The sequence below is a fragment of the Podarcis raffonei genome, chromosome 2, assembly GCF_027172205.1.
Source record: "Podarcis raffonei isolate rPodRaf1 chromosome 2, rPodRaf1.pri, whole genome shotgun sequence".
Classification (NCBI taxonomy): domain Eukaryota; kingdom Metazoa; phylum Chordata; class Lepidosauria; order Squamata; family Lacertidae; genus Podarcis; species Podarcis raffonei.
This window is the reverse complement of record NC_070603.1, coordinates 101,537,301-101,559,300: the sequence shown is the minus strand read 5'-3', so window position 1 is coordinate 101,559,300 and position 22,000 is coordinate 101,537,301. Positions and strand designations below refer to the sequence as shown.

General features: G+C 44.3%; 1 protein-coding gene across 1 annotated transcript; it reads right to left on the bottom strand.

Moving 5' to 3' along the window:
- Positions 1-2,155: 2,155 nt before the first annotated feature.
- Positions 2,156-10,716, bottom strand: PSMD6 (proteasome 26S subunit, non-ATPase 6). Its single transcript, XM_053378307.1, has 8 exons — positions 10,436-10,716; positions 7,434-7,639; positions 6,574-6,719; positions 5,576-5,795; positions 5,365-5,473; positions 4,416-4,584; positions 3,059-3,136; positions 2,156-2,470 (listed from the first exon to the last, which is right to left on the bottom strand). Exons 1-8 carry the CDS (start codon positions 10,578-10,580, stop codon positions 2,374-2,376), a joined length of 1,170 nt encoding a protein of 389 aa, XP_053234282.1. The 5' UTR covers positions 10,581-10,716; the 3' UTR covers positions 2,156-2,373.
- Between the last annotated feature and the right edge of the window lie 11,284 nt (positions 10,717-22,000).

Here is a 22,000-nt window from a genome sequence, read left to right as displayed (position 1 = left end):
CAATTCATTTCTGCCGCCCCACGTTTTAGAGGTGGTCAAGAGCAATTGGGAGCATCAACACATTTTCTAGTTTTCCATCAAGTAAAAGAGATCCCCTTCTCCCACTGGCAATTGTTTTATACTAGGCACATCCAACTTGCAAGAGACTGCGATCTACTCACAGTATAAAAAAACCGGCAGTGATCTTCTTTGACGATCACTCGTAGCCAAGTAAGATTGTCTTCTCTAAACACAGTTTTAACAGTGAGTCTGTAAGTGACTGTGGAGGCCAATTCTGGATCCACACGTCCTTCCACAGTGGAGACATTGGTTTCTGGGAGTTGATCATGGTGTGGATTTGCCAAGCGTGCCTTCCTCCTAGCACATTTCTCCCTTGCGTCCTGAGTTTGAGTGTCTTCAAAGCCCATGACACCTTTGGTAAAGGCTGTTCTCCAACTGGAGCGCTCGCAGGCCAGTGTTTACCAGTTGGTCAGTGTTTATACTACATTTTTTTTAGACTTCCCTTGAGACAGTCTTTAAACTTCTTTTGTTGACCACCAGCATTACGCTTTCCATTTTTAAGTTTGGAATATAGTAGTTGCTTTGGAAGACGATCATCAGGCCATGACTAGTCCAACGAAGTTGATGTTGAAGAATCATTGCTTCAACACTGGTGATCTTTGCTTCTTCCAGTACACTGGTATTAGTTTACCTGTTTTCCCAAGTCATTGGAGGCAGGAGGAGGAGCATGGGTGTGTGGAAGTGGAGGATTGACCAGAGTTGTTGAACTCCCTCCCCCCGCCCCCCCCCCCAAGGCTCTGGCTGGCTGGCTGGCTATCAACCAGGATCCAAAGATCAACCAGGAACAACCAATAACACCCCACGACCGGCCGGTTGCACATGCCTGCTCTATACTAAAGGATTTGATAAAAGCTACAGGTTGACAAGTGAAATGGAACAAACTAAGCTGCAGAAGCCTAATCTATAGCTGCCATTTCTTATGCTGGGGCAGCATCTTGAGAAAGTCTCGCAGAGATTTGATGTTTGTTCTTCATTCGTGAACGTGTAAGAAAAATGTGCTCTACATGGTTGCCTGGACAAGTATCACAAGAGTGCGCTGACTATTCTTTGAGGCGTTATAATTGTCTACAGCTGCTTGCTGTGTACCTTGGGAGCTGCACAAAGTGGCTTTTGTCAAACCCCGTCTTTGCCTATATGATGTCAGGTGTAGGGTGGGCAGACATGGCTTCCCCAAACAGCCTCATGGGTTGAAGGAGTAAACATGGCAGGCTCAGATTTGGCCATAGGTTGGGCTCCACACACCTGCTGTAGACAGTACATGACATATTGTGTAGAGCTTACAGCGACAAAATGCTTGATTAGAAGCATTCACCCCTGTCATTTAAAGGACAGCGGTGAAATGCAGAAGTTTTTTCAGTTATTACAAGGTAGGTTTTGTTTAAGGCTGAATCATAAATGCTAAGCTCATTATCGGTTCTAGAAGACCTGCTCAGATTTCTTTACCTCCAAGATAAAGGAAACTATGGCTAGATGGAAGCTATTGTTCACTTGCACAGCAGGTTGCGAAGTGTGGATTGTGTCAGCCAACATTCCTTGGATGCCTCATGCTAGATGTACTGTTTAACTGCGCAGTTTCTCCACACCTCATCAAGGCCGTTAATGTACCTTCTAGAAGCCTGCTTTTCAATATTGTCTCTTATCTTCAGTGGCCTAATGATGCTCTAATTACTTTCTGTTCCCCTGCTTGAGCAATCCAATATTTATGATCCCATTTCATCTCTCAATAGGTTGCTGCTGCAGCCCCCAACCCAACTCAACTTAATATATGCTCTTCCACAGGGAGCAGGCCACCAGTAACTCAGTCTTTCGGGACAAACCCTAGCACTAAGCTTTGACTTGCAAGTGGGCAACCCTCACCTGGTTCTTGGTCAGTCTCAGCCACACCCCAGGAAGAAGTATACTGTCTGCTATAAGAATGGCAAGGGGGGAGCTTTAAACCTCCCACCATGCTCCTGGTTTAGCTCAACTGGTCACTGATGACCTTGGCAGCAGGAACGCGAGTGGCCCCACTCTGGGCATCTCAAGCAGCATCTCTGCTGCTTTAAAATAAACCAATTTTGTTAACCAAATTAAGCCCACTCAAGGAACAGAAAAATCAACTGTATTATACATTTAATAAATGAAATTGATCTGAAAACACAAACAGAACATTTATACAGTTTTGTTAACGTATGGAAGTAGCCTATAAAAAAAACCCCTTAACTATACCACGGTTCCAATTCCCTCAGCAATAGCAGAAGTAATACCATACAGCGATGACTTCCAAAATGGTTCAGTCTCAATTATGTGCTCCCCCTTTTGCTTTTTTAAAAGTTACATATTGATTACTCTAGAAAGCTTCTGCACTCTGTTTAGCAGCAAGTCTCCTTTTTTAATGGTTTCTTGATACTGCCAGTTCTTGCTGTCAGGCCTAAAGAGACAGAGAGAGAGAATTTAGTCAGGTGGTTCTCTAGCAATGACTTATCAAACAGCTCCCAGAAACTGTTTGAAGAGTTCCTCAAAATACTGAACAGGAAGCTCATTATGAGCAAAGCAGTAATGGCAGACACAAGTTTCCTGAAAGGCAGCTTGTTCATCACTACTAATCCTTCCTTGGAACACACAGGTACAGGAGAGCATGGGTGTGTTTTCAGTAATATTTAGCTCAGCTGGGCAACAAGCCTGGCCAGTCCTGCCCCACCCCATTTGCTGAGAGTGCATCCTGACACCTGCCCTGGTATCTTCCATGGCAGATGAGCTGATGAGAGAAGGTAGAAAGTTTGGAAACACACAGTTCTATCTCTAATAAAGATATTGTTCCAGTAGAAAGAGTATTCTGAGTTGGGTGAGCAGAGCTTATCTCACCTGGCTTTGGGCAAGCTACTACCTCTCCATCTGTAAAACGTATGCAATACGTTTGGTTGGGCAGCAATTAAAAGGCTGCAAAGTCCTTAACGTTAAGCCTGATGTCACTACTAGTTTCTTGGTATCAGTGGGTGTGGTGTCCAACATACTGTACCTGTTAGTTTCTACTATTTCGTTGACTTTGTCTATTTTGCAGTGTAGTCGCCCAGCAGCGATAAATCTTGACAATTCCCTGGAGAGAGAGAGAGAGAGAACGCTTAGGACACCACCATCTGTATCTGTTGCAAAGCACCTGAAATTTCATGGCGGATGCAAGACTGGCATTTTTTGCTTCAGTTTGGGGCCTTGCCTCAGGGGTGGAAGGAAAGTTACCCTGAGGTACAAGCCTAACATTGTGGCCTACAGCCATGCTAGCTTGATGCAAGCAATCGCTTCTTGAAAGATGTTGGAAAGTGCTTCAACCAGCATAATTCTACTCTGTTTACAGTTATCAAACTCAAGAACTGCAATTAGCAAACCACAATGGGGCTAGGACTGCTTAGTGGCTGCTGCAGTGCAACTCAGACGCTTCCGCTCTTGCAGCTTACACCTGTGTAACACATGGGCTAGCATTTCTAGTGCAGTATGCAATGGCATAATCAAATAAGATGCTGCAGCAGCATTCCTGTAATCTACGGAGCCATCCTAGCAAGTTTTTATAGCACTTCAAGGATGCACAGCAGGCCCAGATTTGATAACCACAGGGAGTAATGGTCCCAGCCTTATAAAGGGCTTCAAATACAGCACCAGCATCTTCAACTGGGCCCAGAAGAAGCAAGTGTGTAGCTGCTGATCATTAGCTGTACAAGCTCTTGCCTCCCTCCGTCAGCAGGAGACGCACCAAACCACCCTGTACCAGCTGCAGCACAGCCATATTCACAGGCATACACACACACACCCATCCAGCATATTACAGTGGTACCTCGGGTTAAATACTTAATTCGTTCCGGAGGTCCGTTATTAACCTGAAACTATTCTTAACCTGAAGACCACTTTAGCTAATGGGGCCTCCCGCTGCTGCTGCACCGCCAGAGCATGATTTCTGTTCTCATCCTAAAGCAAAGTTCTTAACCCGAGGTACTATTTCTGGGTTAGCGGAGTCTGTAACCTGAAGCATATGTAACCCGAGGTACCACTGTACAGTTGATCTTGGGTTATAAAAGCCTCAGGAAGACTTCCAGTCTTCCTGTTCCAAAACTGAAGGGTGGAGTGCAGCTGCCACAAGCACCCCAAAGCTCTTCTGCTCAGATGATATGCGGGGGTTTGACTCTATGACCCTCGGGGTCCCTTCCAACTCTACAATTCTGTGATTCTTGCCTTACCCAACCTCTGTAAATCTTTTAATCAATGGCTCTTCCTCATAGTTTTTTTAAACAAAGATATCATCAAATGACCTATCCCCTTATCTAGTCGGGAATCACTATAAACTGTAGAAATGCATTTAAAATATAGAGAGATCTAGATATACTTACTGATCTATGAACTCTACACAGACTCCAAAAGCATCTGCCATGTAACCTAGTGTAAGCGACCTATAGGATTCTAGGAGCTGGCTGTAGGCATGGATTCTCATTTCCCGAACGTAATAGCGATAGTGGGGTGCAAACAGCCAATCTTTCTTCATCTCTTGCTCTACGGTGGCTGAAAGGGAAACATAAGAACAGAAAATGAGGTCTGCATCTCACAAAAGTTTTGTTTCCCCCCGGAAGGTAGTTTAACAGCATGAACCATGTGCCACTGAATATTGTTGAACACTCAGTCTCCCATCAGCCCCAGACAGCACAGCCAATGGGCAGGGATGATGGAAGATGGAGTTCAACATCATCTGAAGGACATCACGCTGGCTACGCATGATGCAAACTAGTAAGGGCAGGTTAAGCCTAACTCGGGAGACCTGTGTACCTGCTAACATCAGCACCTGCGTTCCTGTGTGGCCAGCCCCTTAAGAAAGATTGAATACACCTAGCTTCTCTCATCCAGGAGACAACATGGGAAGCATAGTCTATTTAAAGTTGAGTAGCGAGGACCAAATCTTATGTTATTTGTGGGAATTTTACTTCTGCGCTCATGAAACACATTCCACCTTCCTTCTCATTTGTTCTGCCTGCTGAAGCAGTTACATCCTGGACCAGCTTTGGATCAGTTTTACTTACCTCTTGGAAATCACAGCTTAATTCTTGCCCCTCCTTTAATTGAGGATGGGCCAAAAGGTTTGAGACTGCTAACCCTAGGAGATGGGGAGGGCAAGTCTTGGTGGGTAGAGGGAAGTGGATGCGTGTTTTTTGTTTCTGTCTAATCCTAGGAGATGGGGGGGGGCAAGTCTGGGTGGGCTGGCTGCACATGTAACCCACAAGCTGTGAGCTGCCCACCTAACAGCCCAGTAACCCCCCACAGAGCAAAAAAGCAGAAACACTTCCTTACCCAGCGACTGGAAGAAAACTGAATACCGACATTCATAGAGTGAAAAAAGATATTGCCGGACTTTGGGTAAACTGTGCAAAACCTCCAGAATCTCTGCCCCTTTGATAACCTAAAAGGGATCAGACAAAGCCAGCAAAAATCAGACATGAGAGGAATAAGGAACACAAAGCACACTCTGAAGGTTCTCTGTGGAAGTAGCTGCTTGGCGTACCTTCTCTCTAAGGTCAGGCCTGTCTAATGCAATCATGCTGACATAGACCGTGTATGTTACAAAGGTTTTGTAATCCATAAGTTCGTAAGACGTAAATGTTGAAACTGTATCCAGGAAAAGCTCGGCTGCCTGCTTGAAGTCTCGAATGGCCACGCAGTAAAGACCCTGGTAGACCTTAAGACGGTTCCGACGGTCCCAATCTCCTCCTTCCTCTATTAGGCTTTTAAAAGAAAACAGGTATGTGTGTTATTTCCCCAGCATCCTTAGCCATGCACAAGCATTCTCATCAACTTGCTTAACTAGCTTTATTACAGTAGTTCAAACAAAAGCTATGGGATGGTTTTCTTTGAGACTACACTGCAACCTTTGACAAAGCAGTGTGCTGCAGGTTGCTTCCAGGTGCAGCTTTCATCATCTACTCTGATGTATGGCTTGATCTATGGCTCTTTCAGACAATGATCCTGTGGGATATAAATGAAGTAGTAATTCTGAATTAAGGATAACTAATTTTGCCTACTACCTTCTAAGACACTCGTAGCCCAATCCTAGGCGTGGTTCCTTGGAACCCAAGTCCAACTAAGATAAATGAGGCTAACTCCCAGATAAGTGGGCATATGGGCATTTGACTATGCATCCTATGTTTGATGATTGCATTTGTCAGCACTGACTGAATAAAAGCTACTGGTACTTTTAATCTTCATAAAAGTGTATTCCTCTGGTATATTTAACACCTTTGAGGTTCTTAAAATGTTTTTTGGTTTAATAAGTATTGTGTATTTCGATTTTCCCCAACATGCTGTTTAAAAAAATATGAAATCCTTTTAAGGATCATCATGTTTCTGAAAATTCTGAATTTCATGCCACACTTCATCTAAAGTATACACTCCCTGCTACATAAAGAAGCCATTTCCTAGCAACCAGACTACATCTTCAGAGCCTTAAGCAAGAGACTAATGCTTTGCACATCAAGGTAGCAGCAGCAACAACAGAAATGGTACCTTTTTGCTTTTTCAGTGTTCCGGGTGATGAGGTCATTGTCCATATAAAACAGGCCAATTCGGAGGAGATAGAACACAATATCCAGCCGATGTCCTAGAGCCACAGTTTTGTCATATGTCTTCCGAAAGGCAGTCAGAGCAGCTTCCTGACAAGACAGCATTTGCTTAAGTTAGATGCCGCAGATTTGATGCTCTGGAGAACAGATCTGTAATTTGCTAACAGGTATCCCCTGCCCCCATGTACCATCCAAGGTTCTGCACTACGTTCCCCCACCGATTGAAGGAAAGCAGGTATGTATGAGGAGCACGACCCTTTCAGCTAACAAATAACAGAGATAAGGAGTGCATTGACATGTAACAATAAACCACAGTTTCTGGCTAACCATGGTTTACCACAAATGAGCAGTATATTCATGCAGCTTTCCTGACTTCTCCTCCTCTGGTGCAAGCATGATAAACGACAAACCAAGGCTTAAAGATGGTTTGTGATTGTGGCTTTTTGGGGAGAAGCAAAACCACAATCTGAGAACTCATGGAAGCAGAAGTGGGGCTGTGCTCACTGACCCCACGCCCAGTATTTCTCTGGCTACAACTTCAGGCCTTCTCTGAGGGGAACTCCATGCATGCAATTGAATGCGCTCAAAATCCTCCAGACAGCTGAGAACTCTGATCACACGGAGTTCCTGATCACCGAGCACACAAAGAGATCCTCTTCAAATCACCCTGCTCAATGCACAAAAGTCAATGAGAATGGGAGGGCCAACGCATGCCCACTCTCACCCCATGTTCTGAGAATGTGTGGAGGAAAATGCCCAGAAAGCGCTTTACACACATTTTATTTTATGTAAAAAAATAAATACCTTGTCCCCGATTCGGCAGAGATATTCAGCTTTGGCCATCATGGCATCACGGATTTCACTTTCCCCCAAGTTCTTCTCTGCATCTTCCAGCTGCTCATCAAGGCGTTTCAACTCCTCCTCATTTGCCTTCTTCATCTTATTCAAGAGGTCTGTATCGACCTGCCAATCAAGTGACTTGCAGAGGGATTCGTAATACGGGGCCATGTCTGTGGACGACAACACAACCATTTGAACAATTAGCCCTGCCAAAATCATATCTTAGAAGATCACAATAGCAAAAAGTTCAGAAGAAATTAACATTGCTTTGTCCTGTCCCCTCACATAAGCAGAAAACCAGCATGAGGCAGTGATTAGAAGTGTTTGGACATGAGACTAAATTCAAATCCTCACTCAGGCAAAAAATGCAACCTTGGACCAGCTCACACTCATTCTCAGCCCAACCTGCCTCGTGGCGTTTTTAAGAGGATAAAACCAGGAAAATCACAGTGTATGCTTTTTAAAAGTGAGAGTGCATTCAATAATGGCACACTCCTACACTGAAATCTTAAATGGCTCCCTGCAATCCACTATCTCTGGATCCATCCAAGAGTACCACATTGAGCTGATTAGGCCACTTCTTCATAACGTAAGCTTGATTATTGTTGTTGTTGATTATTATTTCTACCCCACCCATCTGGCTGGGTTTCCCCAGCCACTCTGGGCGACTTTCAACAGAACATTAAAAACGGAATAAAACTTCAACATTAAAAACTTCCCTAAACAGGGCTGCCTTCAGATGTCTTCTAAAAGTCGGGTAGTTATTTCCTTGACATCTGATGGGAGGGCGTTTCACAGGGCAGGCACCACAACTGAGAAGGCCCTCTGCCTGGTTCCCTGTAACCTCCCTTCTCACAGCGAGGGAGCCGCCAGAAGGCCCTCGGCACTGGACCTCAGTGTCCAGGCTGAATGATGGGGATGAAGACGCTCCTTCAGGTATACTGGGCCGAGGCAGTTTAGGGCTTTAAAGGTAGCACCCACACTGTGAATTGTGCTCAGAAACGTACTGGGAACCAATGTAGGTCTTTCAGGACCGCTATTATATGGTCTCGGCAGCCACTCCTAGTCACCAATCTAGCTGCAGCATGCTGGATTAGTTGCAGTTTCCGGGTCACCTCCAAAGGTAGCCCCACGTAGAGCGTATTGCAGTAGTTCAAGCGGGAGATAACTAGAGAATGCACCACTCTGGTGAGACAGTCTGCATGCAGGTAGGGTCTCAGCCTGCGTAACAGATAGAGCTGGTAGACAGCCGCCCTGGACACAGAATTGACCTGCGCCTCCATGGACAGCTGTGAGTCCCAAATGACTCCCTGGCTGCACACCTGGTCCTTCAGGGGCACAGTTGCCCCATTCAGGACCAAAAAGTCCCCCACACCTGTCTGCCCCGTTCCCCAAAAACAGTACTTCTGTCTTTTCAGGATTCAAACTCAATCTGTTAGCCGTCATCCCTCCTCCATCCGCCTCCAGGCACTCACTCAGGACCTTCACTGGTTCTGATTTCAAAGAGAGGTAGAGTTGGGTATCATCTGCATACTGATGAACACCCAGCCCAAACCCCCTGATCTCTCCCAGCAGCTTCATATAGATATTAAAATGTGGGGGGGGGGGAGAGGACGGAACCCTGAGCCACCCCACAAGTGAAAGCCCAGGGGTCTGAACACTCATCCGCCAACACGGCCCAGGAGAAAGGAGCAGAACCACTGTATAACAGTGCCCCCAGCTCCTCTAGACGGTCCAGAAGGAGGTCATGATCGGTGGTATCAAAAGCCGCTGAGAAATGCAGCAGAACTAGGTAAAGTAAAGGCACATGCCAAAAATTTTATTCATTTTGAATCCAGATTTGAAAGAAAATCCATACAATTGCAACAACTGCCTATTTGCCTGACCTAGCGCAGCTAGGGGAGATTTCAGGCTTGCAGAATCTATGTTTGTTTATTTTTTTACTAGAACCCCCAAATTTAACCAGAGAGAGAGATTCTAAACACATACATTATCAAAGTCTACTGATCCCAAGATTTGCTCTGAGTAACAGAGCACCTCCAGGATATTGGAGAGCATGTCATTCTGCTGTTGCCATTGTTCAACAAATGGGAGTCAGAAACCCTTACAGGTGTACTGCACATCACCCAGAGATCTACTAGCAATGCCCACCCCTTACCTAATCTTATCTTCCAAACACAAGATCTCTGAAATGATGTGTTCTTACACAATGGAGGTCATAGTGGAACCTAAATGCTACTGGAATATTTTATTCACAGTCCCCAGTATGGCTAAAGAGATTGTAAAACACTCCCTGAAGATGTACATACTATAAATGACAACAACAAGAAGAAGTGATTTTTCAGTTATACACATTTCAATAGTTTTACAGCCATTTTAACATTTCAGAACCCAACTTCCTTCCTCCTCTTTCTGCGGTTCATGAAATTTATATTTATCATTTGCTGCATATTCTAAATCAACTTACCATTTCATTCATTTACTTTATTGACTCTTGCGAAACTGCAGGTTATTACAATGATCCTGCCAACGTCCTTATCTGTTTACAATTTATCCAACAAACCATTTCCATTCTTTTATTTTTTATAAAGCTTCTTGTCTCGATTTCCTATTTTCCCAGTAAGTTCCGCTCGCCATTTCTGCATAGTCAGTGAGCTTTTGTATCTAATCTTTCTTTTGTCGGGACTCCTCCTTTCCTTTCCATTCTTGGGGCAAATGACATTCTTGCCGCGGTAATTATATACATGAATAAATTCTTATACCGTTTAGGAAATTTCTACCCCAATCATTCCCAGGACAATTAAAGTTTAATGGCTTTTTAAATGTTGTTCCCCACCCCCACCCCCGCATGTCTTTAAGCTGCCCTTTTTTTCCAGATCTGCGAGCCGCCTTGAGCCCCCGTCACGGAAAAGGCGGGGCAACAGACGCCTGACTCCTCAGAGCCGAGGCGGCCTCCCCTCACTCACCGTGTTCGCGGATGGCGGCCATGAGCTCCTGGCGCACGGCCGGGTCGGGGCGCTTGGGCTGGAGGCTGAGGAGGAAGCGCAGCTGGGCGATGCGGAGGTCGGGGTTCTTGGGGAGGCCCTCCTCCTCCAGGTTTTCCAGAGGCATCTCGGCGGCGGGCGGGCGGAGCGGGGGGGACGGACCCGGCAGCTGGGCGAGGAGAGGAGCTCGGTCGGTCGGCAGGCGAGCGAGAGAGGGAGGCAGCGGCGGAGTGACTCAGCCCGTCACCCGGAACCGGAAGCAGCCGGCCGGGGAACCATCTTCTTCCGGCGCCGAAGGAACACTTCCAGGTCCCGCCTTCGCGGCTCGGAGCCCGCCATGTGCGGGGCGAGAGGGGCGGCTGCCGTCTGGCCAGAGGAGTCCGTCACGCCCCTGCAGGCTCCTCCTGTGGGCGTCCCGGTTTACTTTGAAATCCCAGCTTCCTTCCCCTCCAATGAGCGGGCAAGCTCATTTCTGTTTATTTCCATTTTATTTTATTTATCTTGTTTAAAATCCCAACTCCCCCCCCTCCCAATGAGCGGGCAAGCTCATTTCTATTTCTATTTATTTTATTTATCTTATTTGAGATCCCAACTCCGCCCCCCCCCAATGAGCGGGCAAGCTCATTTCAATTTATTTTACTTATTTGAAATCTCAAGTTTCCCCCGCTCACAATGAGCGGGCAAGCTCATTTCTGCTAATTTCCATTTTACTTTTTTTAATCTTATTTGACACCCTAACTTTCCCCCCTCTCAATGAGTCGCTTATTTTTTAATTTATTTTGAAATCTGACCTATTTTCCGCCTTCCCCATCTCCATGAGAGGGCAGGCTGCTGCTGCTGCTTATTATTATGATTAAAATCCCACATTTTCTCCCTCCTAAGGAGCGGCCAGGCTATCTATCTAGTTATTTATATTAAATTTCTGTATCGCCCTTCATTTAAGGATCTCAGGGCGGTTTTTACAATATAAAAACACAAAAATATATAACACAGCAAGAAAGATACTGTTTAAAAAGCCAGATTGATTATTTTAATTTTAAATCCCACTTCCATCCCAGGTTCAGCATGTGGTTATCTCCCTCCATCTCATTTGATCCTCTCAACAACTTCAAGTTTGCTGGTCATTTCTGTTTCACTGCATTGTAATCTTATATGAAGTCACCAGATGGTGCTGTTTCAGAGCTCATAGGTGCGGCTGAATTCAGGATTTAGGGACTTGCTCCGGAGAAACCGTAAATCACTGACAAATGTGATTAAAAAGGTCACAGGGAGACCATGCCCATGTTTAATTTATTTTCTTACGGAACTGAAGGACTCTGTTGCTTACGTTGTTTGTTTTCAAGCTTGCTTTGCTACAGGCTTATTATTTGCAGTCACAGCTTGCTACCTAATTTCTGCCAGCAAGAATCTCACATTAAATAATAGGTGTCAGATTCATTCATGTTCATATATAATTAAAACCATATGAGACAAATACATTGTCTGGAATTGCTTTTAAATTACCATCGTTATAAATGAGCTTTATACAGAGTCAGACCCACTGGTCTGTCTAGCTCACTACTGGCAGTGACTAGCAATGATTTTTCTGGGGTTGCAGAGGGGAAATCTCTCACAGTCCTACCTGGAAATGTCAGGGATTGAACCTGGAACCTTCTGGAGGGAAAGTAGAGGGTTCTACCACAGAACTACAGCCCTTTCCCTTTACTGTCCTGTTCATAAACCACATTAAAGCACTATGATACTACTACAGCTATGGCTTCCCCCATGGAATTCTGGGAGCTGTAGTTTGTTAAGGGTGCTGGGAATGTTAAGAGACCCCTGTTGCCCTCACAGAGCATATAATTCTCATAATGCTTTAACACTCAATCTCGCATCACAGGAAACGGAGAACATCCCCATTTGAAGACCCGTGTGAGTGCATGTTACTGGGTGCTATTACCACGGTCTCAAGATCAAAATTCACAAGACTCCTAGAATGTGTGCACATGAAACAAGTTCAGGAAACGACCCAGCAGCTTAGTCAGTAGGAAAGGGTCCCTGGTGGCTTTACCAAGTTTGTTTGGGGGTGGGACAGCTGAAGGCCAATGGACTCCTCCTTCTCCCCCTTGTGCACTCTGGTGGTGGAAGGAGAATGACTGAATAAGCCTGGAACTGACTTAAGAATTAAATGGGCCAATGGTCTGATTCACTACAAGGCAGCTTCGTACAGCTATGCACTTTTCTTGGTTCTTCTTGGACTGACGGCGAAGGTGGAAAAGTGGTCTAGGCAATTCACATGTTCAAAATCCAATTTGGCAGGCAGTGGAACAGTGTCAGCAGGTCCACATCATTCCCTGCCTTGTTACCATGTATTCATCTCCTCTAAGGTTCCTTCTGCATTCTGTTCTGTCACTTCATTAGTGCACAGCTCACAGTAATTTTCCGACCGCATTTCATTTCACTCCCTCTCCCTAATTGGTACCGGAAAATGTTTGCAGGAGTTGCTTATTAAATGTATCTTCATTACTGAGCTTGCTCTCAATAATCTACTTTCCTGTTTGGCGGTGAACGCTGGCTATCTGAAGACCGCTCAGAGAACAACCGCAGCTATCAAAGCAAGAAGGTTAATACGCTGCTCCAAGCTGGCCTGCAGTTGATGGAGAGCCTAAAGATATGCATCAGTACGGAACATTACAGGACAACATTTCGTCACTTTTGTATTGGAGATGCAATCCAGCTGCACAGTTGTGGGGAGGTAGAGAAGGAGAGAAACCACACACAAGGAATGAGGCATGAACTGTACCAACTCAGACTCAATAGTTCACACTTTTATCAATCTGAGAGCGACAACCAAAGGTGCGTCCAGGCTGTTGCTGTTATGGGGTTGGACTCAGTTGCATGCCGGCAAATGCAGGTTGCACAGGTACAGTTGAGGAAGAGTTCTTGCACGACAAACTTTCCCAAAAGATCAGGCTTCTTGAGATAAAGGGATGGGGAAATGCTCTAGAAAAGTGTGGGATAACACTTGCTTTGACGCAACGCCATCTAACCTTGTGAAGAAAGCCAGAATGAATCCTCATTAAATAGACAATGTCTAATCTCTCCCTGCAAACAAATCCGGATAAATGCTCAATAAATAGATCGTCTGGAAGCACTCCAAGGCACACATGGAAGTCCTTCATGTATCCAGCAAAATTCACCAGAATTTGATCCCACCAGGTTTTATTTTACAGCTGTACCTTAGTTCTCAAACAGAATCCATTCCAGAAATCCATTTGACCAAGGCGTGGCTTCTGATTGGCTGCAGGAGCTTCCTGCACTCAATCAAAAGCCATGTTGGACATTCGGGTTCCAAAGAATGTTCGCCAACTGGAACACTCACTTCCTGGTTTGTGGTGTTCGGGAGCCAAAACGTTTGAGTCGCAAGGCGTTTGAGGACCACAGTACAACTGTATTTCATTGCTCGTGCTCCAATTGGTGGCTAATAAAAACAATACTTTAAGAAATGATGAGAACAGTCACAAGAGCAAACCAAAAGCCTTGAAGAAAGGGTTGATGAAAACAATCACAGTAACTGTCTCTTACACGGTCACATATGAAAACATATAAGGAGAATAGACTTGATGTCATGACAAAAAGTTGCCATGCCTCCTTTTCACTGGAAGTCTTTCTCCTGTCATACAAGCGTTATATTGCCTGATATAAATGATGTGTCATTAAATATAAATTTTATATTTTAATTTCATATTGTTATATTTTTGAAAAGGTTTATTTTAGGTTATCGTGTGACTTACGTATGAGACCATCTTGTTTGCCTCTGGTTCTGCAGAACAAAGTAGTTGAGTGAGAATATAGGGACTTGGGATTAGTTTTTACAAAAACCAAGTAATGTGTAAATGTTGCTTGAAAACAAACAAACAAACAAATAAACAGCAGCACAAAATCTAATCCAACATGGATTCCAACTGGGATAAATATTTTAGGAGGTTTGCCTGGACTGCTACACTACAACATATTTGTCTTACTGATGAATCCAGCAGCACTAGCATTGCTGTATATTTTGGAAAGTTGTTTCCCTTGTATGTCTCTTTTAAGATATTGTAACTATATTTTGCATGGAGGTTCCTGCGATCAAAGATCAGGTTTTCCTCTGTTGTTTGGGATACAATTAGATTCTATTCAGAAGTGCATTGACTGTAACCACTAATTTCAAAACCACCCTGGGGGTTTTTCTGGTTTCTTCGAATTCCTAAAGTCCTGGAAATGAGGCTGCTGCCAAAACTGTCAAGCAGATTTATACTGTATTATCTCTAAATACTCGCAAGATGGCAGTGTTTCAGAGCAATCATCCAGCACAATTACACTATGTTCTGCTGCCTCTTTTTCCTCTGAGCATCCTAAGGTGAAATGGTGCCATCACTACTAATGTGTTGTTAACTGTAACACCCTGTTTCTCCCAAAATATTGCTAAGCAGCATGAGTTGAATTGTGCAAGCAATTGAAGGCATAATTGAGAAAGGTCTTGCATTTGAATTCCTAGAGCAGTGCTCCTAAGGCTTGCCATCTCCCTGCCCAGCCATGAGGTTTATTTTTCCTCAAAAATAGCGGCCTCTGCTACCAGTGCTACAGTTTTTACACATCCTATCCTTATGCCAGAGACATTTGCATGTCCACCTGACATTTTAAAAAAATGAGTTTCTTCATAGGTCTCTCCTTTGTTGCATGTGCAACAATGAAGAATAAATAAGACACCTATGCAAAATTCAAACAATCACATTCTTGTTTTCTCCTTTCCATCAACATTTTCCTTTTTGCTGGCGATCCCACGACAGTTTACAAGAGGAGCCATAACTCAGTAGTAGAGCATCTAGGTCCCCAGCATTCATGTTTGTTTTGGCACCATTTGGCTCAAACAACTGAATACTGACATTCCTGGATCTACAGAAGCCATCCTGGTTTGATTTGAGGGTACTGTTGTTGGAGGGTATCCCTACTTTCATCAGAGGGTATGTTGTTTTACGACCCCTGAGCCAAGGAGAAAAGGAACTATACGACCTTTAGAAGACATCTGAAGACATCCCTATATAGGGAAGTTTTTAAATGTTTAACATTTTGCTATGTTTTTATATATGTTGGAAGCCCTCTAGAGTGGCTGGGGCAACCCAGTCAGATGGGCAGGGTATAAATAATAAAAGTTGTTGTTGTTGTTGTTGTTGTTGTTGTTGTTGTTATGGAATAAGATGTCTCTATATTCATCGGAGAAATGTTGGAAGGTATGAATTAATGGTGGTGATCATTAGAATGGCTCTCACTCACTTAGGCCTGTAGGGTGACCAGAAACTGTGAGGCTCTTTTGTCCAACCTAAATGTGAAGCACGGTCGAAAAAAGGCAATTTGGGCTATTTGATTTTGACCGGGTAGAGAAAAGTGATTCTGTGTTTATTACTAAATGTGCAACGCAGTCTTCAAAGGTCTCTTATCCCACAGGAAACTGGTGCTGCTGCAAAGCTGCTCTGCAGCTTCCTACTGCTCACAGAATGGGGGAATTCAAAGCAACTGGCATTTGAAGCCCATTCCCCCCCATTACTCTTTTATTCTTTCGGTGCTTTTAAAAGCCTTGACTAGAGGAATACTGATACATCCTTGATTTATACATTGCATCTTATAAACATATATCTCCGCATCTTTTTACAAACCCAGAGGGTGTATTACATGCTGTGTTTTTCTGAGAAAGGTTTCTAGAAGATTATGGACTGTTTAAATAACTAATTATTGTTGACATTTTACAATCCGTGGAAGTCTTCACGTCCAAAAATAATACTCTTTAATTGTCATAAACTTAGCTATGCTGAGCAAAATGCTCCGTTGGCGTTGTGACTATTGACTTTGGTGAAGTTAAGCCAGAGAAAAGTTTAACAACATTCTCTTAAGTACACGAGCACATTAAATCTAATAATGTTCAGGAGGGGGAAAGTCTTTCCTTTATGACAGTTTACTTTAACGGGGCGGTGGGGGATACCATAAGGAATCTGTCTAGTAATGTGAGTAGAATTCATTTTTCTGAGACATCCCCTTAACATTAATTAAATTAAGCCAAAGTTTGTGTGTGTGCACCCACATATTTCATCTTTGCTCATTGGGTTTTCTTTTTAACTGTGTGCACTATGTAGCTCACTTGCTTAGAGCATGGTGCTGATAAAACCAAGGTTGCTGGTTTGATCCCTGTATGGGACAGCTGAAAATTCCTGCATTGCAGGCATTGGACGAGATGATCCTCAGTGTCCCTTCCAATTCTACAATTCAATAATGATTTTTAGGGAATTTCAGTTCAGCAGACCTCTGTCACTCAACTGGCCTGCTACATTGCTTCAGATAGTTGGCAGAGGCATGCCAATCTGCACAGCTGCTCAGTCTCAGCAAAATATTCTTGACCATATCCATGACTGTTTGTCGGCATCAGCAAGACAGTACGGCCACAATTTCACACAGGAGAAACAGAGAGATGTTCTGACTACAGCAGAATGGACAAGACACTTCATCTATTTGAAACCAGCTTTTCTGTTCAGGTGAGTGATCAGCTGCAATGAAATCTTAAAAAACACCTGTGTTTTAAGCATACTTCCCAGCTACCAGGCTTTTCAAGGGGAAAATAATACAAATAAATAATAGTCACAAATAGTTCATTGTAGCCAGCTTTGTACATAGAGCTAAGCCATGGTTTTGTTTAACAAACCACAAGCTGTTCCACAGAAGATTAAAAAAATCAAAAAACCCATGGTTTGTTTCTCCAGTGTTTGGTTTGTGTTCTAGCTCCTCTTGCCTCATGCCTTTGTAACATGCTGAGGGTCTGGGGTTCGAAGGCAGTCAAAGGGTTTTGGAAAGGAGTTTTAGTTAGATTGGACAGGCTTCCCTTTTAAACAGATGACAGCCAATCAACTGTCAGCACATTACTGCTGAGTCATTCTGACCCAGCACCTTCACAAAAAGTATTGCATCAGCCTGTTGCATCAACTAGCATACTGAAGCCTGCAGACTTATTTACACAGCATCCTGTGAATCCCAACACTCTCACCTGTTTGGGGTCTTAGACTGGGAGAGCTGCATCAGCAAAACAGAGAACGTTGGCACAGAGTCGTGCCAGCAAAACTCACTTCTCCCAGCGCGTCTGTGTTTCAGCCCCTTAGCTGTCATAGCCTGCACCTAGGACTGAGTTCTAGCAGAAGAGCTGCAATGAGGTACAAGGATCCTACAGTTTGAGAGGAGTCAGAAGCACGTGCTTTAAGTGTATGGTGTGGATGTGACCTGAGAGCGGCAGAGGTACTGTCAAGTGCCATCCTATTTGTCTGGAGTGCACGTCTTTGGTCTTGCAACCTTATTGCTTCTTCACTTTGTTTTCACACTTCCAGCTGAATGCTTGAATAGCTGTGTCTTTGTTTTAGAGTGATTTTTGTGACTCTTGGCTGTGGGGTTTTTCTTTTTTCAAGCTATCTTTTTCTTTCTGCCGAAACACTTTTGCTGATGGCTGATTATAGCCACATCAGAGGCATCCACAGGTTAGTTAATTTCCCATTGCTTTAGTATATAATTAACGAGAACAGCTTTGCTGCGCTCACTTATAATTGCATGCTCTTCATCTCTTCCACATCATTCCGAAGGTCTTCAGAAGCACCACTGATTGCCCTTGTCTTTCACAAGTCCAAAGCAGAGTGGTTATTTTTTTTTCCCCCTCGCGTGATTGCACAAATTACATCCTTTTCTTTGCCATCACTCTGCTACATTCTGGGTATTGATTGCACTACAAGATGCTCTTTAAAAAAAAACAACGCAAAAAACACAATGTTGTTGGGGGAGGTGAAGAGCAGCCAAGGACTGAGACTATTGCACAAGTTGGCAATAGAAGCAGTGTTGTTGGTTTGGCTAGGGAGCTCATTTACACAATTAGAGACTTTATTGAGTTTGATCATTGTTTTCCTGAATCGGCAGCCCCAGTTTGTCTCTGTTTACATAAGCTAGTCATTCCCATCCACTTCATGGCAATGCCTGGTTGGTGTGTGGATGCCTGGTTGGGGTGTCTATGCCAGTTGCTGGAGAACAGTAGCAGGAAAGTGCTATTGCACTCCCATCCTGCTTGAGGGGTTGGTTCCCATCAGTTTGGCCACTGTGGGTGCCAAATATTATTAGCACAACATTGGAAAGAAGAAGGTGTCCCAGCTAAAGAAGATTGGCAAGTGAAGTTAATGGAATATGCTGAAATGGCAAAATTGACTAAGAGGAAGAGATGACAATGAATTTAAAGATTAGAAGGACTTTATTGCATATATACAGAAGCAATGTACACAGGTTAACACATTAGCAGGATTTTGAAAAGACTTGTAAAGACATAATGACTGGACAATAAGTAATTTTAATGGTTTTATCATTTAAAATGGACATGCGGTATGATGACAAACAGTAGAACCAGGGAAGGGAGTAGGAAGTCAACTCTACTTTTTATGTTTGAATATGTATTGTTGCTTTTATTTTTTGTTTTTGGAAAATTAATAAAATAATATTAAGAGAGAGAGAGAGAGAGAGAGAGTTCTGCATGCACCTCAGATGAATACATCTGCATGTGGCACCAGCACCTATAAGCCCATGTGAGAAGCAGCTCCTATAATAATGGCCCACAAAGTGTTCTTAAGGTGGAGGTGAGGAGAAGGACTGAAGGCGATTGGGTCGCAGGGAATGTTATCTGCTTTTCAGGTGCGTTTTTAGTTTTGAACATTTCATTGGCAAATGAACTATTGCATTCAATATTGTTGGAATGAGTTCCCCTGCCTTTCTCCTTTTTCAAACCCAATTTCTTTCTCCCTCACTCTCTTCACACCTTGACTCAGCTCGATTTGTCCTTCTACGGGTAAGGGTCCTTCCCTAGGCACAGCCAACGAGGCCTTGTGGTCAGCTGCTGGCATCTTTCTCTCTCCTTTGTTGATCTGCCTTGGCAGATCAGAAGGCATCAGTTTCCATTCCCCCTTGTATTCATTGCATGCACCATTCCTCTGTAGTTCCTTTTCCTATTTGTCATTTTTCCTATTCGTATTTTTCTGCTATTTGTCTCACTGTCCACTGTGGTGACATTACATAGCTTATTAAATTCACATAACCAATAATGTGTCATCAGCATTATTCCACCCCATTCATTTCAGTGCAAAGGAAACACAGTACAGCAGCAGCAGCAAATACCAATTGTATTCACTGGACTGATTTCCATTCTGGACATGGAACCCATAAGCAAACCGGCAATTTCCACTCCCGTTTCTGTCTTCAGCTGAATTCCCCAACATCCCTAAAAAACCAGTCAGCATGGAAGGAGATTCAGCCCTCACTGGCCAATCTGGTGGGTGGGGATCTGTAGGTCCCCGTGCTGCCACCACCCTGCCCGCACTTCCAGGGTCGATACCATCAGCCAATCACGGAAATCAGTCTGAAAGTCAAAGGATGGTTTTCTCCAACTATCATAGATTGATAGTGGCTGGTATATGAGACCCAGTGTGGTGTAGTGGTTAAGAGCAGTGGACTCGTAATCTGGTGAACCGGGTTCGCTTCCTCGCTCCTCCACATGCAGCTGCTGGGTGACCTTGGGCTAGTCACACTTCTCTGAAGACTCTCAGCCTCACTCACCTCACAGAGTGTTTGTTGTGGGGGAGGAAGGGAAAAGGAGATTTTGAGACACCTTAGGGTAGTGATAAAGCGGGATATCAAATCCAAACTCTTCTTCCAAACATTGTTTTCATTTCTTCTTGGCTGGCCTTCACAAGCACCTTCCTTCCTTCTCTTTTTACCTATCGGCTTAGTGCAGGGCACTGCTTGGGTTTTTTGTCTTTGCTGGGCAGAGGGAATAAAGGACAAGCATCATTTCCTCCCATCTTTTCTAGTTACCTGTGATCAGGTTCCCTTCCAAATCCAAGGCCAGTCTGGAGGATTCTGTTGTTCTTGTTCTCTCTTTCTACAAAGAGCGCATTCAACTCCTCCTCACCTCATGCCAGGAAGACGTGCGCCTCTGCAGAGAAGTGCTACATGAATTCTATTTAGGTCTGGTCTTTTATCACATTATCCAAATGCGTATGCTAATCTCCGGAGAACAGCTGCAGCATACAATACTGTGATAACAGCTATAATGGGGCCTTTTAAATTCAGCGCAACTTGATGTTGTATCGCGGCTCTTTGCTACAATGAATGGATGTACCTGCAGCAATAGTGAATTGAGGGCAAATGAGTAAGCGTACCTGCAATGATCCTCCTCGATGTGGCTACTACAAAAATGGCCAACCACAATAAAGTAACTTTTTGAGAGCTTATATAATAATAATAATAATAATAATAATAATAATAATAATAATGTATTATTTATACCCCGCCCATCGGGCTGTGCTTCCCCAGCCACTCTGGGTGGCTTCCAACAAAATATTAAAATACTGTAATACACCAAACATTAAAGCTTCCCTAAACAGGGCTGCCTTCAGATGTCTTCTAAAAGTCTGGTAGTTGTTGTTCTCTTTGACATCTGGTGGGAGGACGTTCCACAGGGTGGGTGCCACTACTGAGAAGGCCCTCTGCCTGGTTCCCTGTAACTTGGCTTCTCGCAGTGAGGGAACCGCCAGAAGGCCCTCGGTGCTGGACCTCAGTGTCCGGGTAGAATGATGGGGGTGGAGACACTCCTTCAGGTATACTGGGCCAAGGCCATTTAGGGAAAGCTTGGAAAGGTGGCAGGCCTTTTCCTTGGTTTAATACTGTCCCTTCTGGGGTTTCTTTGTTTACATGTAAATGAGATAAGGGATGGAGAATTTTGGTTCATTCTACAATTTGATGAGAACCTTCCTGGTCCATGCTTAGATCAGAACATAGAAGTGCAGATTGGATCACATGCCTACGAACTTTGCCAAGCAAGGTCTGCTCCAATTTATGCAGAGTTCTTTGTTACTGAGGTGGTGCATGTCATGGACTGGCTGGATACAGAACAGTAGTGGAAGGCATTGTCTGTGGAATCCCCAAGGGAAGAAGGCTCAGAGCCAGGGGATTGGTGGTAGGGCGGCAGTGAGTGGTCAGAGGGAGAAGAGGGAGCAGACTGGGAGGAGGAGGTGTCGGAAGCTGAAGAGGCAACAAGTTTTAGTGAGCAGGAAGAAGCTGTGGCAGAGAGCAATCCAGAAGCAAAAGCAGAGGCAGAGGGGAGTCAAGAGGCAGAGATGAGGCAGAAGAATCCAGGGAGTCTCCCTCTCCTGCTGTGACCAACTTTCCTCCCTCCTGGACTCCCAGAACACAACGAGGGATGAAGAGGATGGAGCAAAGAAAGACACGACAAAGGTGCCTTAGGCTGCTGGGGAAGGACCCAGGAGAAGAGTCTTGGAGAGCGTTGAGAAGGCAGGGACCTTCAGCCCTCATAATTGCCTCATTGGGGCAAGACCTAATGGGATGACTAGCTGTGATCACTAGGCCTGCGCTGTTTTGGTTTATTTGAAAAAAACCTGACACCGGATGTTTTATTGCTGACCTACTCCTGATTCTAGCTCCTGACAGCCCAGTCTTTCCTGG

Coding starts and splice junctions, on each gene's coding strand:
- PSMD6 (XM_053378307.1), bottom strand. CDS start 10,580: ATGCCTCTGGAAAACCTGGAGGAGGAGGGCCTCCCCAAGAACCCCGAC. Junction 6,720..7,433: donor TCTGCCGAATCGGGGACAAG/GTATTTATTTTT, acceptor CTGTCTTGTCAG/GAAGCTGCTCTGACTGCCTT. Junction 4,585..5,364: donor AGTTTTCTTCCAGTCGCTGG/GTAAGGAAGTGT, acceptor TTTCCCTTTCAG/CCACCGTAGAGCAAGAGATG.